Raw genomic sequence first — 19,367 nt, forward strand, 5'->3', positions numbered from 1 at the left:
AGGCATGGAAACTATTTTTGAAGAGGATTCAATACTCTCCAATGGTCCACTAAATGTATGGACTTTTTGATATAGAGTAAGTCAACTGAGTAGTTTGGGATTTTTGATTTTTTTTTTTAGCTAACTTGATCTCCTGAGAATTTGAACGGTCTAAATACCAGTTATCTGTTATGTAATGTTCTGCTATGTTAAAATCACCATTGATATTTCAGGAATACATTTCATGAAAATGTCTTTGCTGTAAATATCAGGGGAGTATACATTGCAAAAAAGTAGTCAATTCAAGCAATTACAATCCTCCCTCAGGATCTGGTAGTGTTCAAGAGTTCCTAAGCACGACTGCAGTGCCTCTTTTGTTACTGTTGAACGAAGCAGCAATACTGTCCTGGAACAGGATTGTTTATCTTCTGTATACCTTTGCAGCTCTCCCTAGTTAAGGCTGAGTTCAGGGTAAAAACTAAGCGACGTGCGAGCGCTTACGTGCACGCTCACGTTTGTCACAATTTCGGTTTGTTCAGTGGGAGTTTTCAAACTGAAAACTACACACGGCGGCAAAGTACAGCATTGACGCTACATTTTGCCGCCACAACCGAAATTGATTTTTGGGGCTGCAGTCGCGTCACGTGAGCTGGTTCAGCGCACCAGTTCCGTGACACATTTGCCACACCTCCGCCACGACCCCAAACGCTGTGACCCAACTCCTGCAGCTAAAGCACAGATCGCTGGGCTGCAGGAGCACGCGGCAGAGGTGCGCACTGAAGCTCACGCATGTAGTTTCTACCCTGAACTCAGCCTTTTACATGCTTTTCCCTGCTCTGAAACAGCCAGTGCCTGTGTATCTTGCAACATTATTGTTACGAGTAATCCCCTTCACACAGCCACTAGTCAGTTGCCCTGGCAACTTCCCAATACTCATAGTTGAAATTGGTTTAGCCCTCTCCCCCTGCCCTTCTCTGGTATTGTTATGCCCCTTAGCTTGTTCCTGTCTGGAAGGAAATTGTGCTCTCTCTTTCCAACAAGCAGTCAGTGAGTAGACACGTCTTTCACTGCTCCCTCAGAAAGGAAACCCTTTTTACCTTCCCCTCAGAGAAGCACTTCCACATAGCAGAACACCTTCCTCTCATAAGGTTATTCTCCTGACAAGAGAAATTTGCTATCACAATCCACATGCAAGAACTTTTATATTTCTGTTAACACCCCTCAATAAAGTTGAAGAAAATAGAAGGACTTTGTGTGCTTTAAAAGGGGACGAGTTAAGCTACATGGACTTACTCACATGCTACAAGTGAGCCAGGGTCCAGAATAAATACACTATTTGACCAACCCACTCGGTGGTTTACAATGCTTCACCTGTGTCAAGTGTGTCTTGAGGAGGAAAGCTTTCAGATGATTTAGATGAGACAGAAGTTAGACTCTTTTAACTAGGGAGTATTGTTGGTCCTCAGTGGAGCATCCGGTTCTGCCGGAAAAGTTTTCTGGCCTTTTATTCTCCAGAACATCAGCAGACAGTAACTTCCAAAAAGATTTCGGTGTCAAAGCCTTCTACTTCTTCTTAATAAAAATTCTCATCTTGGCTGAATATTTAAGTATATGTTAAACAAGATAATAGCTAGTAGCACATTAAATTTAGAACAAGTGAACCTTGTCCTAGCGATAGGGCATTAAAGTTAGCTTGTGCACAGTAAAATAGTATGCACTATACAGTAATCACACCTTTCACTAGCTTATTATCTTCATGTAAAATTATTAGTATTTACTGCTAAGTAACCTGCAAATAATATAAAATGCATGTTCACTGGGGTTTTGGTTAAAAAAAAGTATTCTGTCTTTTGGTTTTGCTGGGACCGGATGGGTTTTGGTGCTGAAATGTAATGAATCCGTAATGAGCCTCTCTCATAAATTCTCACCTTCCCCTTTGCAATGCATTGTTCCATCCTATAGAAAAGCTGATTAAGGCCTAAATTTCTTAAGACGCTTTTTGGTGTCACTTTAAGGCCCATTCACTTAAATGTGCGGTAAGCTGTCTTCTGGCTCTGGATATTAGAGGTATATGGGAAGCATCCCTATCAGGGGCCTACAATAAGCCACCACTGACCTGGGTTTGCATTGTCACATATTTGTGTTAACTTTCCTTGGAATATTTAAAGCAGTACAGTATTTAAATGTATGATTCTCATAAAACATGTCCTGTTATAGTCATGTTGACTGAGTTACTTATGTTGTCCACAGCTGTGTGCGTTCATTTAATCATTTCCTCATAAGAAGACTAGAATATGCGCATTAGCCTCTGTTAGAATGCAAATACACCAGCTGCATTACACAAGTTCCTGATTTAACTAAACGTTTTTTGCTTTTTGTTCTGATTTCACTTTAATTGACCATTCTTTTCTTATTTAGAGTGTAACTCACTATTTGTATTTAGCATCCAGGCTAAATACAGTAGCTACAGACTTATTTATCATGTGTAGCCACTACATCTAAATAGAGAGCACTGCTCTAAACACAGACTGATATACTGCACAGTCGCTATGCCAACTTAGCTCATATGGAAGAAAAATAGGTGTAACATTTTTGTATTCCTGTTTAGGGTTTATTGAATACAGCATAATATAAACAATGTGAGCTGAGCAATTTAGATTATTGGGATTTCTCATGGTACATATGAACACCATGTTTACACACAAAAAAACATGTCTTAATGAATCTAGCCCTGAGGGTTTTGGTTACCTTTAGAGATTATCACCATGCACTTTAATAGTGTGCAGAGTACTGTATAGACTATCATTTTGTTAACCAAATGTTCTTTTCGTCAATGGGGAGCTTAGAATGTACAAAAATCCACTTTAAGAAAAGCCAGACAATATCAGACAATATTTGTCATAGACATTAATATTTTATTTAGAAAACCTTTTTCCTGATTTGAATTTATTTTGTAAGCCATTGATTGTATACTGTACTATGGAAATAAAGATGCCCAACAATACTGTAGTACATTGATTTTACATGCATCCAATGGATGGTTGTCTCAAAAGGAACAATTAATTAAACTGCAATAGTGCAGATCGGGCACTATTGAACCAAAACGCTCACTAAAGTCAATGGGAGTTTCCTGATTGTCAGTGCACCATTCTGTGTCATTCTGGAAATATGATCTTTTTACCTTCTACCATTCATGCTCTGTTTATATTTGCTTGCAAAAGATTGTACAATCACTACTAAGTAACCAGTTTAGAGTAATAATAGGCTATTACAAGCTCCATATGTAGCAGAGTCCCCCTCCTTACCTTAAGTGAGGGGGAACTGCTGGAATGCCCGCCGTAGCTCCGCGCCGTATCGGGAGTGTGGGGCGGCCATTTTGTGCACCGCAAATGTGCAGAACGATGAGGCGCGCATGCGCAGAGAGCAGTGTGGCGGTCATCTTGGGATGGCTCCGCAAGCGCAGCGCAGGACTACATGTCTCAGGGGGTGGGATAATAACATGCTGCAGTCCCAGCCAATAGGGCTCTAGCATCAGAAAGGACAGTATATCCCCGCAGCTAGCGAGCCCACGAATCAGTTGGACAGAGGGCAGCAACACAACAGGTAGTGTCCAGGGAGCAGTGTCTCCAGGCCTAGGCTTTGCCCCTTTAGGTCCCAGCTTGGCCCAGAGTCAACCTAGATAAGTATTGTAGGGCCCTGATAGGGACACTTCCCTTATACCAGATCAGTGTGTTAGTGCTGCATTGGTGACCGGATGGCCACGCGCGCGCCCTGCGACCTGGGACCAGGCCACAGGACCCCATAGACATTGAGGCAAGACACTCCAGCTGGAGCTCACCCCACGAGGTGGATCAGGATCCTAAGGAGTGAGGGGATTTGTGTCTGAGGCCCCGTTACATGGGATCCGCTCCCACTTGCTACGTCAAGCAACACCTGGGTACCAGATTACCCAGGCAGGTACCCAATGTGCACCTACATACACAGGAGGTAGTGCTACCTCACACTTGGGTGGGACTTGCTGGGAAGGACACCAGGGGTATTGGTGCCCCCGCACCTGTGAGAGGTGCGCAGTTAGAGTGACTGATTCAGCCTTTCTCTTACTGCGTGTCCATTACAGACAGGCCAACCCCGGTAGGACTCACACAGCAGGGACCCTTGCTGTATTAATCCAATGGGCTATTCTAGTGTGACCCGGCAAAACTAGTGAGGATCAAAGGGAAATCTCGAAATCTATTTCGAGATTTGTTCGAATAACGGCAACTGCATCTGTATTCAAATCTAAAAAGAAATGCTAGCACTTGGATACTGTTGGTGGTAGTGATGTATGAGTCAATTGCATCTGGCATCTCCTTCATGTCTGTGGGGTCTGCTTATCAGAATCTTTTAGCTGCAAAACTCAGGCAAAACATGTGCAATGTAGTTATACTAGATTTGTCAAGGAGAAAAATGAATTGCTTTGTGAGGGATTCTTTTACTTTCAAAAAATTGGTGCTGCTTTTTGCCCAAGTTGTGCAGTTCTGATATTTAGATTTATTTTTTTAAACCTATTTAGCATTGTACTTTTGTCCAATTTTGCGCCTTTTTCATCGGCTTCCGATTTTCAGTGTCAACAAAGAGAATTAGGAAGTTGTGTGACACGCACAATTTTAACTCTGCCTATCAACTGATGTGTTGTGTGTATCAGTTTTTCACCTCGTCAGGTGGCATCAACTCCCTGACTAACAATCTGCACAAAATTCACAAACACAAAATGGTAGCCTGTATCCAATTGTTTATGCAGCATGGTTTGATTCAAGCCTTTGTAGCACAAGTAATTCTGTTATGTCAAAGCCTATATAGTAAAACTTATCAATATACAGAAGCTGTTGCAAGAGTTATTGCTCCCACCTGTGCATTAAGGCAGGATATATTGTATAATTACAATCTTATCATTGCCATTGAATCCTATGGGAACTCTGTGATATGCTGCGTTATAAAGCAATATTCGGCATTATCAGTGCAGTAGGTAAAATAAGGCTTGCTAGATCTGTAAATAAAAGGAGTCGAGCTTGTTAGCTCAAGATTTCTTACCAAAATAGTAGTCACAATAACAGTTTTGTTCTCAAGGCCCATGGAATCATTTCCAGACAGAACATCAGTAGCAGTAACAACCATTTTGTCGACTTCACTCCAATATCCAATCTGTCAAATTAAAATGATAAATGGTAGGTAACATAGTTGAGTGACTGAATATATATTTGCAAGAATACAGTTCCTTTATAAGAATCTATTTCTTTTGGATCGTTCCAGCAGCATCAATTTCCGTAAAAAGATAATGATCACATTTTTTAGGTTGAACATTCTGTAAAGGCAGAGAGATCTATCGAAAACATTTTGCCTAAGTAGATGCTGGATTTTAGTGCATGACTGTTCGCACTCTCAGCAATATTTTACAGGCTACCGCTATCTATTACAGGCTTAATATATGATAGGTCCCCCTGTGATACCAGCAAAGGAGGCTATATATCAAGATTTTTTTTTCTTTCTCACATGACAGGATCATTCAATAAACAATGTTTAGTTTGTGATAGTTCACAGTAATTAATTTAAGGATCATTAAGGATCTGAGAGGCAAGACTCAGATTTTATCATTTTAGTCATAAGTATTTTACAGTAATTTTAATATCATTACAGTTTGCCCCTGTCTGTAATACAGCTGTAATGCATCTCAGCAAAGGAGATTTTCCTGCTAGACATTGAGTTGTGTGTGAAATGTTAGACAGGCAAAAGTCTAATATTTGGTGAATTCCATACAACTACATCCTTATATCTTTACATTTATATTGTAGTAACGTGAGGTTTTTTTTAATTCTACGTGAGTTTTTTATAATTCAATTTATTTTTCATGTTAAAAACCTTTGCTGTGAAACCAATAATTAGCATAATTGAGTAAATATCACTTTTCATATAACCATAGATATTAATTATTATAAAGCTTCCCAGGGCATCACATTTTTTAAAATCTGTTTTATTTTTCATTCTTTTTTCTAATGGTGTCATATGTTGGAATTATTATTTTTCTGTGGGAGTACATGCACGTCAGTATACAAACTATAGCAATAATACAATGATACCATCATTTTAGATCTTATTACTTGTATGTTTAAAAATATATATATATATATTTCTTTGCCAGGCAACAAAAACTGATATAATTAGTATTTTTTTTTTACATTTACATTGGACCAATAATTGAGGAAGACCGAATAAAGGAGAGGGGGCTTTTATTACAATGTTAAGAAATGAAACCGTGAGACATATTTATGAAGTTACCTTGCGAGGACCATTGGTTTTTAGCTCCATGATGTTGATTGTATAGTTGACTCTTTTACCATTCTGGTCAAATTTTATGTTTCCGGTCAGGCCTTCTACTTGAACCTATGTGAAAAATGACAAACTAGGTATTGGATTCTTACATTTAGACCTGCATGTTTACTTGTTTGTCTCTAAAAAAGCATTTATAACCAATAACCCTTTTTTTCATTGTTCATAAAACAAAGTTTGAACATGCCTTAATATACTAATTATTATGTTTCAGACTGCTGACCTGTTTTAATGCTCTTTCTATTTCTACGCCGTGTCCCCATGGGACTGCAGGATTCGCAAGGCAGTCTCCAGCATTGCCTCTTCTTGAGATTTCTATCCTCTGTTTACGCAAATTCCGGAATGCTTCAGTCATCACTTGGACTGCGTCAAATGTCAGAGCCGATGTATACTGAAAATGAACACATTTAGTTATAAATCCAGCGGTATGTCTCATCTTTAAGAACAAGATAAAGTACACCATTGAAAAATACATTCACTATGAATCTTCACTTCGCTATTGATTATTATTAGGCCTGTGTGAGGCTATATATTTATCCTGTTCAGCAACACAAAGGTCCAGCTATAATTTTCAGCCACTGTTAAGACTTTTTACATTGAATGTACTACTTCTCTTAAGAGGTGGAATCGTTTGAAGTTGAACAAAGCAAAACATCCGGCAAAATGTTCCTCCATTTCTATTTCTGCTTTGTACGGTAAACACACACACACACACACACACACACACACACACACACACACACACACACACACACACACACACACACACACACACACACACACACTGCAGCCCTTTCCTCTCCACACACACACTGCAGCCCCCCTTCACAATACACACATACACTGCAGTTCTCAGTCCTCCCACACACTAAATCCGCCCTTCCCCCTATGCATACACATGCTGCATCCCCAAATCCCCCCTACATATACACACACTAGACACACCTGCCCCTACTCTATACTCACACAGGCAGTAACTCTCCTTTCTCCTCGTTGTCTCCTTTGCAGAGATCTCTGCAAGAAGGGAGGGGAGGAGCCAGTGTCTGGCTGGTGCCTCCTAACCAATCACCTCCCCTATCTGAGAGCTGCTCCCACTCACTACATAACAAGTAAAAGCTGATTGGCTGTAAATGAAAGCTTGGCAAGTTGCCCAAAATTCCGGCCCATTATTCAATGACTTATGCCTGGAATTTTGACCAAACGGAAAGCAATAATGCCCAGAATTATTAACAGTTTAGCCTATAATTATTGTTAATAGATATTTTGCCTTTTCTTTATTTTCATCATGAGAAAATAGAGAAAATCACATGGTCCTTAATATATTTTCTAGTCAATGCTAACTTTTCATGATGATCAAGTGATGTATGACTGTATATTATTTGATGTCTAAGGATAATTGCTTATGAAGTCAGTGCTCTCTTTTAAGCAACAAAAGTGGTTTTACATTTCCTTAAAAATGGAATTTGTGATTATACCACGCAAAAAATGTAACTTGTAATTGTAACAACAGTGACTATATCACTTCATGAAATCCAATTCAGAGTTGTTAAGGAGGTAGGACGAGACAAGGACGGGGACGAGATAGGAAATAAACACAAGGCCAGATAATCTGTTCAAGAGGTAGGAGGTGTAAATTAGAACAGGATTAAGAATCAAGAATAGCACTCTCAACCAGGAAACACAAGCAAAGGTGGCAAGACAGAAAACAGGATTTGTTAGAAGGAACTGAGAGCAGTGTTTAACACGTTGTATTGGCAGCAAACCTACGCTGACCTTGAATTTGTATTGTTAGTATTTTTAACCCATTACATTATTGGTGTATCTCTTTTCTTCTCTATTTCTAATTTCATTGAAGGATTGCGGCCGCAGCTCTCCATAAATCAGAGAGAGCCCGGGGCCGCAGGAAAGCTTGGAGGAAATCTACACTAATCATTGTTTAGTATCCATTTTGGGCACTCTATGTGAGTTTATTTTTTGCACTTTGTTCAATTTTTACATTTTCAATTTGTATATGTCATATTTTTCACCATTTGTACAATTCTCTTCTTTTTAATTTTTTTCCTATCGCTGAGGCGCTCCTACTGGAAATTATTTAAACAAATTTCTTTATGAGAACTAAGCAAGAATGACACAATGAATATTATATATAAGGGAGGTGCTATAGTGGTTATGGTTCGAACACAATGTAGCCATGCCTGTGTGGCTACTAGTCTTCCCTCGCTGACATGCAAGTCCATGGTAATAAGCAATCGATTGTAACTTGTGAATAGTGTCCTAAAGAATAAAAAATATTAAGTGACAATGAAGTGTCTGAAAATAAATAAAATACGTGAACTGTGATCAATTAGTAAATATATAGTGACAAATAACTTCCACCACCCAGTGTAAGGTGCTAATTGAAAAGCTACTCAAAACCCCTTTGTTTAGACTGTTCTCTTAGTCTGTTCGGTTCCAGAATTCTTCAAAGGTTCAGGGGAGCGCCAGCGTTCACATCATCGTTATGTAAGGGAACAATAAAAGCAACATGGTGTGGTACAGTTTCAACCTGTGTGTAATATTCTATAAGTGAAAAGTAATTCACTCACACTTTTCTCCTTTTCAATAAGGCAGTACAGAGATACTCCTCTCTCTGAACGGAGCAATGGATCAGGAAATCCACAAATGTAAACCCCTTGTTTCTCCTCTCCTTCGTGGTAGATGTACCCAGGAAATAATAAGGGATGCCAATTGTGCAGTATGTCTCAAATTGTATTAGAGATTATAAAGAATAAAAGCATATAGATGTACACTCACATTTGATACATATTAGCAGTCATGGTACGAAATCCCAATCGTTAGTATAAGCTGTTCACAGGTACACGCTATTCGGCTCACTACCGCATCTCAGCTCTTGTCGGCGTCACTTCCGGCTACGTGTGATTGAGGGCGGAAAGGCTGTGTCTGAGAATCTCCGGCTGCCAGGACTTCGCGTCACGAACTTGCATTGACTGAACACTGATTCAACGCGTTTCGTCGGTACGACTTCTTCAGGAATCTTAACGATCGGGATTTCGTACCATGACTGCTAATATGTATCAAATGTGAGTGTACATCTATATGCTTTTATTCTTTATAATCTCTAATACAATTTTAGACATACTGCGCAATTGGCATCTCTTATTATTTCCTGGGTACATCTACCACGAAGGAGAGGAGAAACAAGGGGATTACATTTGTGGATTTCCTGATCCATTGCTCCATTCAGAGAGAGGAGTATCTCTGTACTGCCTTATTGACAAGAACAGGCAGTGCCAGAAACCAATTATGGGTTCTCCCCACAAAGGCAGCTCTCCTTGAGTGACAAGGGGGGGAAGGTGGGACTAGGTCTATGTTCTGGCCAATCGTGGGTTCAGACATAGTACCTTCCCCCGCTTTATGGTGCTCCGCTTTACAGCGTTCCACTCATACCGCGTTTCCCAATGTATACCCATATTCATTAGGTTCGGCGCTTGTTCCGTTTTTCCGGCGATTTTCGGCATGATGTGCACTGCAGCAAAGTATCCGGCTGTCACTAAACAACAGTTTTAACGCGTGTGCAAGTCCTTGTCAGATACCATTTGTCAGCGAAGCAGTCGGTTTGCAGCTCTGCATCTCTGTTTTCAAAGGTACAATACAGTACAGCCGGGTCCCGGTTTACGGCGATTTCCGCTTTACGGCGGCGGCCTGGAACAGAACCCGCCGTATGAGCGGGGCCCTTCTGTACTGAAAATGCTTTTGTCATCTAAGTGTTCATTAATGGTATCTGTCTCTATGAGTTCTTTTCAAACAGGTGACTAAAATTAGGCACTTTGTAGTGAATTGCTAATTTGGGGAAAGAATTCACAGCAGAGCTGCTTCCACAGTATTAACAACTGCAGCAGTTATTAGACCAGCGGTGCGCAAACTGGGGGGCGCAAAATTTGTTTTGGGGGCACGGGCGATTGCAGAGGTCCCGCACTCTTCCCCAAGGCGCCGGGGGACTGCGCGAGGCCTCTGCAACCTCTATTTACTGGGATTCAGCCAGCTAGGACACGTGACCATGGCAACGCGGCATCAAATGGGATTTGCAACCCCAAATTCATTAGTGTCTCTACCGTGAGAAAGACAAGGGGGGCGATTCACGAAGCAGTGATAACTACTGTACTTTTAAGTACGATAAATGGCTTTTAAGAACGATACTGCCTGCTACGCGATTTACTAAGCAGTGATAACAGGGCTTTATCGGGCGTAAAAAAGGCATTTTTTCAGCCAATGAAAAAAAATACGTCCGATCTGGCAAAAAATGGCAAACGCACCGTTTTTTGCTAGTCTGTGTGATTCACTAAGCAGTAATACGTGAGTCGTACTTTAAAAGCATGCCAGATTTTTGCACCAGCTAAAGGCTGGCACAAAGAAATGGAGCCACAAAAAAAAAAAATCATTGTTTATGTTTTTTTCACCACACAATTAATACAACAGGCCGGAGAATGTCTCCCCGCGGGAGTCCGGGGCCCTCGGGTGATCCCCGCTGGCTTGCGGTACCAATCGCGGTACCAATCGTGTGGCCAAAAAAACACAACAGCACACAACAGCCAATACTTTGCAATAAATACACCCACCCCTGCCCCCTAACACATACAGTAAAATAACGTAATATACAGTAATAAAAATTACTATTATCCAGATATGGATAATAGTGCATTTGTCCATTACAAATAAAACATTAAGCTGCAGAAATAAAATAAATAAAACTTGCACGTACCCCTGCCAGGCTGCCACTATAAAGGTCATCCTCATCATCATCATGTCCTCCGTTGCCACAAAGGTGGATGAAGGTAGGCGGGGGGGGGGGGTGCGAGAGCCAGAGGGAGAGAGACAGGGGGGCGCGGCACTAAAAGTTTGCGCTCCCCTACATTAACCTATTACAGAGCTTTTGTAGTTTTCATTCCCCATAGAATGAATGAGGAAAGGGATTTTACATGTTTTATTCAAAAATACTTTAAGTATTCCGTTTTTGAATAGTGTGTTTCTATTAATCTTTCCAATGTTTTTATATTTTAGTTTCAACCTAATTATTATATGTTTTATTTGAGGAGTTCCACTTTGAGAGTTCTTTATATTGGATGAGAACGGGTACAGATGTAAAATTGGACATCTCTAAGAAATAGCAAAGTAAGAAATATACTGTAAGTGTACTAAATATATTTTAATATTTGTCTAGACATGTTGTGAGCTTAACTCATATTGGTTCTTATTCCCTATGTCTTAATATGTTGTTGTACTTTCCGTTTAAAAACAGTTGTACTGTACACCATCCACATTGTTTTCATGTTACAGGTTTTATGCAGTGACATCATAATTGTTTTGACATGATGATGTCAAACCACTTCTGGCAGTGGTGTTCACATTGTATCAGGGAATGGAGAGAGAAATACTAAGGTATAAAACAAAGAGTGCATAGTGTATTAGATTTCCTCTTGACAAAAAATGTGTATGTATATCTTTATTTATATAGTGCCATTTATGTACATAGTGCTTCGCAGCAGTAATACATATAACACATAATGGGAATAAGCGCTTCAGACATAAAAGCAACATTAGGAAAAGGAGTCCCTGCCCCGAAGAGCTTACAATCTAAGTTGTAAGTACGTGCAGGGACAGTAGGAAGTTGTTCTGGTAAGTGCATCTTCAAGGGGCCAAGGTCGAAGTATGAGGTATATAATATCAACCACGGATCTACCCATATGCATCATTTTGGAAGTGAGTTTTAAGATAGGCCTTAAAGGTGGATAGATAGGCTGCTAATGGATATTAAGGAGAAGGGCAATCAAGAGGTGTGGGGCAGTGACTGAGAAAGGTTTAAGGTGGGAGAGGGTTTCAGATACAAAAGGGGTAGAGTGAAGACATCCTTGAGCAGAACGCAAGAGTCTGTATGGTGTATAGCAAGACATTAGGGCTGAGATGTAAGGAGGGGCAGAAGAGTGTATAGCCTTAAAAGTGACAAGGAGAATTCTGTGTGTAATACGGGATTTGATAGGAAGCCAGGAGAGGGATTTCAGCAGGAGAGATACCGAGACAGATTTAGGAGAGAGTAAAGTGATTCTAGCAGCAATGTTTAGATATATTGAAGGGGAGACAGGTGAGAGGCAGGAAGGCAAGACGACAGGAGGTTGCAATAGTCGAGACAGGAGAGAATGAGGGCCTGCAATAAGAGTTTTAGCAGTAGAGCAACAGAGGAAATTGCATATCTTTGCAATATTATGGAGGACAAAATCGTTTTAGCAACCTTTTGAATGTGAGGGAACAGTCAAATGTGACCCCCAAAACAGCATGCTTGTGATACTTAGTGTATGATAGTGCTGCCAACAGTAATGTAGAAGGGGGTAGTAGTGCCAAACTTGAGAGAAAGTATAAGGAGCTCCATTTTTGACATGTTAAGTTTGAGTCGGTGGAGGACCATCCAGGATGATATAGCGGAGAGACATTCAGAGACTTTGGTCTGTACAACACGTGTAAGGTCAGAGGTTGAAAAATAAATTTGTGTGTCATCACCATAGAGGTGATATTTGAACCGAAGTGATGTGATAAGGTCACCCAGAGAGAGTGTGTAAAGAGAAAAAAGAAGAGGTCCCAGGACACATACATGGGGTGCCCAGCAGATTATATCGATAGAGGAGGAAGACACTGAAAGTATGATGGGAGAGGTAAGAGGAACTCCAGAAAATCCTAAAATGCTCTGTCTGTTATTTTATCTTATCAGGGAGACAATAGAGTCCAACAATTTCATTCAAGAATAACTCAGTTGTCTTAGCCTGTAGAAAACTTTTTGCTGGAATGAAATGGGCCATCTTGGTCTGTAGATCCACTGCCACGAAGAATTCCCAAGTAAAGTACATAAGTCAACAATGAAGTCCATGGATAAACAGACCCAGGACTGCCATCAACAAACCTGGAGTTTAGTCTGACAAACCTTGAAGCGAGCACTGGGCACACACAAAACAAGCAGGATAAAATCTTGTAAATAAGAGACCGAACACCAGATATACAGAATACTTAACCTAGCAACAGATTGTATTTATCATATGAGCAGAGAGAATTCCAGTATGTGGTGGCTTGGCTGCAGCATAAAGACATTCAATTTACGATGATGATTTATCTGTGAGGACAGATGGTTTCTGGAACCATCCACTTACATGGGTTCTAACATGAATTCACTGTTTCAAGCGGTGCATGAGCAGGGAATAATCAAAATATAAATCTCTTGCGTGTCCACTCGGTGATAGATCTGTCAATTTGAAATAAACTGCATGCATAGGGTGAAGTCAGGTTATTCATCCTTAATTCTACTAGACAATCCTCTAAAATAGGAACACATGAATGGGTTATTACAGTTGAACTTGGATTCCCATTGTCAAAATTCAGATGCATATTCTATGATGTGTGCTGGCCTAACTTCAGATTTGGAAGAGCAGGTTCTGCAATTTTGTAACCTCTACCAAATTCCCCAAAAATCTGAGTCATAGCAGTGACAAACTATTCTAGACTGTCCTGTTCCAGCAGAGATGTAGCCCAAGCAGGTGCATCCTCAGATGAAATTCCCCAAATAGGTGTGTCTGAATTATACATACAAGGCTGCAGTCATTAAAACACTAATTGTGGAATCCCATAAAATTCTTCTTCCTCCCATAAAACATGCCTGGCAGGACAGAGCCTTTGAACCTCATGTGGCCCAGCTGATTGAGACAGCAGGGATCAGGGGCCCAGTGCAAGGAAATTGAGAGCCTTGGGGTCCCCTTTCTCTGTCAGGTCCAGGACATCTGTCCCGGCTGTACTCCCCAGATGTCAGCCCTGATAACTAAATAATAACAATTAAATAATAATAATTAAATAACCAGCTTCCATGGCACTAACCTACCTTTCTTCCACTACCTCTTGGTGGTTGTTTTAAACAGTTACAGTAATAGGCCAAGACAAGAGTGATCGAAAAGGGGGATAGATACAAGGCCCCCCAGGTCATGATGGAAGAAAGACTGGGACCAGCCTGGCCTGGAACCAGGAAATCTACTTAAAGGGTAAAAGGTAAGGAACAAGGACGTGCGAGTCCTACCAGTGTCAGGGATCAGGTAAAACAGGCGCAACAGGATACGGATCAAAGGTGACAAGGCAGAAAACAGAAAACAAGGCAGAAAACGGAAGCTGGTCACAGGAAGATGACTTAGTTGAGAGTGTCCTTGATTAGTATGCAGAGTCAAGCATTAGATGAATAGCTGTGGTGCCAACTTGCTGGATAGATCAGTAGAAGCATAAAAATTCTTATTTTATTTTCTATTTTACTTGTTTAATTTTTTTTAAAATGGGACAACAGCTTGCCATTGGTGATAAGAAAATCACAAGGACATAGAGCCCAAAAGGAGTTTGAAGGACCACATGACAGCAGCATTGGTGGAAGAGAGCTGCTGTAGAAAGGGCAGAATGTCAGTGTTGTAACTGACTACAGTGCCTATAAAAGTCAAATTCCCCACAGAGCTGGTAGGAAGGTAAAGAAAGGGAGAAAAATGTGCTGAAAGGTGAAATGAGGTGCACTGAAGAGAAAGATGAGAGTCAGGGAAAAGAGAAATGAAATAAAAGTGATGAAGAGACAGTGAACAAAGGAATGAGAGAGGCAGGAGGGGAGGCAGGAAAGAGGAAGAAAATGAATACCAAAGCGTTCTAGGAGAGAGGATTATTTTCATGCCATTTCTCTTCACATTTCCGTCAAGCCCTTTAGTGACTTGGGAAGCAGCAGTATGTTGCAGGTCACTCCAACAATAAAGTGGATTAGTTGTCATAGTCAGATCATTAATGATCAATTATTAATTAATTAAGTCAGGTTTTCCCTCTTAGTGCAAAAAAAAAAAGAACAGCAGCACACAGCCAAGGGAGTCAGGGTCAAAAAGATTATTTAAAAATGACATAACTAAAAGGAGGTACAAGAAGCTCTCCTATGCGTTTCGTACCATAAGGTACTTTATCGAGGAGTTCACTTCTATTGTTTTAGAATTGTAATATTTATTTTATATTTGACACTATATGGTACATCCGTTGAGTGGAATTACCTTCTGGCTAGTGCAGTTAAATCTGAAATGCCAGGCCATAGAATAGGAGAATACAGTAATAAAGTATGTTGTACATCCTCTTCTTTTTGTTGATGCATATTTTTATATACATAACACAATTTTAATTTTTTTTCTCGTATTTATGCCACTCCTTTATCTCTCTAGAAAAACTAGGACATGCAGAATGTCCTATGGTTGGTTTGGTGTAGAGATGCTCGGAGGCAGTAAAACAGTCAACATGAATATGAAACAAATATGTGATTTGTTTCCACACCAACAGATAAAAACACAAAGGCTAATTCTAAAAGAAAACAATAATAAGAGGTGAGTGACATGATCTGACATGACACCGCAGCATAATGTAAAGTATCAGTTACTCCGGTTTTTCCCCCAAAGAAATATAAAGCACATCATTAACTCATTTAAAGGTAGAATTGTGCGCCCATTCCTCGAAATTGCAACACCAACAAAAAAAAGAGTGGAAAAATTGGTTAAAAGTACAATAATTCCACATTTAAGGTTATTTGACTTGTTAAGTAATGGGTTTAAGATTGATTGCTAATCTAAATATCATGTAAATTAAGTTACTTTTTCAACTGAAGAAATGCACTTACTGTTTTTCTAATTACAATAATGGAAAAAATGGTAACAAGGTTAGAAATAAAACTAGTGATATTTACTATTGCCATGTTTACATACTGGGCATTATAACCCTGGGTACTTTTCCCCGTTGCTATAACTGGACATACATCTAGCTGTGAACTCCACCTGTGATTTGGTCATCTCCTGTGGAACCTGAAAGATTTATGAGATGCTGAACATCGTTACAAGCATGACGCAGCTTTTGGGACATACAGTAGTAGGGATTACCAAAAAGCTACCAAACCCTAGTGAGCAAAAGTTCACTCCAGAACCCCACACAGACATTTTCATCTCCCTGCTGTGTGTACTTTTCTTTTTTAACACTTTTATTACACCAGCTTCTAATCCATGCAAATCTTTATTACATCATATTTGTATGGGAAGATGAATACATAATACCTCAACGAAATGTATATAAGGTCCTCAAATAAAATAATGTAACTACTTCCCACAGTCTCATGCTGTTTGCATGGAAAAACTATTTTCCTTTAAAACATTATTATTATTATTATTATTATTATTATTATTATTATTATTATTCAAAATGTTACTGTAGACACATTTCACAAAATGAAAGAAGTTGAGCTCAAGTAATTTGGGAAATGATTTACTTTGCTGGTTATTCCTATGCTACTGTACCATAAAATTAAATGCTTTCCAAGTAGAATAATTTGACGTGCTATTATTGTGTGTGCTAGAAATTATTTTTCCAACTGGGAATACTGGAAGGCCTTTACAATAAATTTCAAAACACTCATTTAAAAAAAAAGCAATTGAAAATTAAAAACAAAATCTGTTCTGAATGTAATGGCTAATTCTTATAGCCTCAATATAGAAATATACAGTATTTCCTTCCATGCAGAAAATTAATTCTGTGAATGTTTGGCACTTACTGTAGGTATCCATATGGCAATAAAACCTGTAGTTCATTATGCATTAAATGCATGAAAATGTGTTTTAGGAATGTTACAATATCACAGGTAATAAAAAAATACAGCTAGTATCATTTTGTATTTTGATAACACATTTTGTTGAAACATTTGCCCTTAATAACAATTTAATTTACCCTATTGGGTTCCTAGAATTTAAAGAACAAAAATGACATTTGTGTTAATTACAAACAATAGATTAATCCTGAGTAATAGCCAATATGTTTTTGATTTCTTATTTCCTTCAGTCTTCGATAAAATTGTTAGAAAGACATTCTCACATTGATCCTTGTCAGTACAGACGTAAAGCGACCCCTCCCAGCCATAGGCAGGGGGGTTTCATGACCGGGGGGGGGCGGCCTTCTCCCCCCTGGCCCGCCCCCGCATCGCCCTCCCCTGTCCAGGGGAGGAGCCAACCGTGGCTTTTTAAGGCCAAGCTGGCGGGGGCAAGTCCTCTTTGCCTCCCGCCAGCGAATTCGGAAGGACCTCCAGCTGGATCTCTCCCTGCACTCTCCTACCTCGGCCACGTAAGTTGCACTTTCCCCCGGTGCACTTTCCCCCAGGTGGGGGCCCTCCCTTCTCCGTTTGGGAGTGTAGCGCGGGGTGGACCTCCTCCCCCTCCCTCCCTTCTTGGGAGGATAGCGGGGGGCCGTGGCGGACGCAGGGACTTCAACGGGGGCAGAAGAGGCAGGCGCAGTTTTAGGAGTTGCAGCTGCATGGGGGGTGCACATCGGCGACGGGGCGGTGGCATCAAACCTCGCCACGACAGCCTCCAGCCCGATCCCGGTGTCTCCTTATACGGCTGGGGTCATCGGCACCGCTTGTTCCCTTCCCATTGCAGCAGGGGTCCCGGGTTTATTAGCTCCCCCAGCCTCATCGACCCCGGTGTCTCTTCTCACGGCCGGGGTCTCGGACGCCGTTTCAACGCCAAAGGTAACGCTTCCAGCAGGGGCCTTTTCAACTTCACAGTTGTGCATCACTAATGAGTTGGGCACACATTTGACAAAGGAAGAAAAGGAGACTATTTGGGCGGGAGATTTTGTGGAAATCCTGTCACTACTACCTGATTACAGGGAGGCGCTTGCGCGATCAGATAAGAAAGGGGAGGCTAAGAAAGACGACGTCGAGAAGCGTCTCTTCCCGCGCACGTACGCCAATTGGGCCCGTGCCTTTAGAATATTAGCCGCGGTAATCGGAGAGAAGTCGCCCCACTTATGTTCGTCGCTGTTTAAGAACGAGGATATGATAGGCGAAGCCCATCAGAGACACGGGGGTAAGGGTTGGTGGGTTTATGATGAGAGGTTCAGGCAGAAGATGGCGGCGCACAAAGGGAAAGTAACTTGGGACATGAAAGAGACAGACCTATGGATTGACTTGATTGGCCTATCCGACAAGTCGACGCCCTTTCAGGGAGGGGCGGAGGCGGGTCGCGTTTACGCGAATACGGACAAACAGGGCAATACCCGCCAGAGGTTGTGCTGGGCCTTTAACGGCGGCGGTGCACATATGCAAACTGTCGTTTCAAGCACCAATGCACCAATTGTGGAGAGGCTCATCCGCAGGAAAAATGACCTAAGAGCAGGGGGCGTGGTTCCAGGGGCTCCGCCCAGTGATGCCAGGAGGCCGGTGACGCCGGCAGTATTGGATGGACTGGTTAAGATGACAGGGTTAGTCCGTTATTCAACATTTGAGGCAACACTTTTTAATGCGGCATTTACTAGGTTAGGGCAATCATTAGCACTCTTTGGAGCATTGCGAGGAGGGGAGCTAGTCTGTGCTTCTAGTAAGGGGGTTGGGGGCCCGCAAGCGGGGGCGTGGGCAGGTTTGTTGCGCAGTGCGGGGACTGGGGGATAAGACACCCGGATTTCGACGCTAGCGCAGGGGGATTGATGATGGCAGATTGGGTACACATGTCAGAGGCGGGGATAGACCTGTTTAATCTCAGTCTACAGGAGGGATTGGAGAGGGTCCTGGAGTGGTTGGCGGCACGGCCCTAGTTTAAGGGGGGTTAAATAGGGTCGTCGGTGGCAGCTCGTGGGGAGTAGGTGCTTGTTCTTGCCAGACTGGAGCTGGGCCGTTTGAGCCCGGGGGGAGCACGAGTGGGCGAGGTCAGATATTCATGACGTCGATAACCCGCTCGCGCAGACGGCAGCGGCGCGGGGCCGGCTGACCCTCCCCTCCCCCTCCTCGGGAAAGTACACTCTGGCGAGGAGTGGCATTTACCCCTCGTAGTTTATGTATTAATAAAATAGCCGCGGCCAATTTTACCTCCAGTTTACCGTCTCCTGACGTTATTTTGGTTATGTAAGGGGACAAAGCGGGCGGGGGGGGGGAACCGCCTGACTGCCTCCCTGGTCACGCT

The 19,367-nt window shown here is 41.5% G+C and overlaps 1 protein-coding gene across 6 annotated transcripts in view; it reads right to left on the reverse strand.

Moving 5' to 3' along the window:
• Nucleotides 1-19,367, reverse strand: part of GRIA2 (glutamate ionotropic receptor AMPA type subunit 2) — a 153,296-nt gene that overhangs the window by 74,937 nt on the left and 58,992 nt on the right. For all 6 annotated transcript variants that reach the window (XR_012803607.1, XM_075612573.1, XM_075612601.1 and 3 more), the window contains exons 7-9: nucleotides 6,566-6,733; nucleotides 6,292-6,396; nucleotides 5,050-5,160 (exon numbers count right to left, since the gene is read on the reverse strand). Coding sequence is in view for 5 of the 6 variants with exons in the window: in XM_075612573.1 (XP_075468688.1) it covers nucleotides 5,050-5,160; nucleotides 6,292-6,396; nucleotides 6,566-6,733 (384 nt within the window). In the remaining variant the exon portion in view is untranslated. The remainder of the gene's footprint in view (nucleotides 1-5,049; nucleotides 5,161-6,291; nucleotides 6,397-6,565; nucleotides 6,734-19,367) is intronic.

Source organism: Ascaphus truei, chromosome 1 (assembly GCF_040206685.1).
Source record: "Ascaphus truei isolate aAscTru1 chromosome 1, aAscTru1.hap1, whole genome shotgun sequence".
Lineage (NCBI taxonomy): Eukaryota > Metazoa > Chordata > Amphibia > Anura > Ascaphidae > Ascaphus > Ascaphus truei.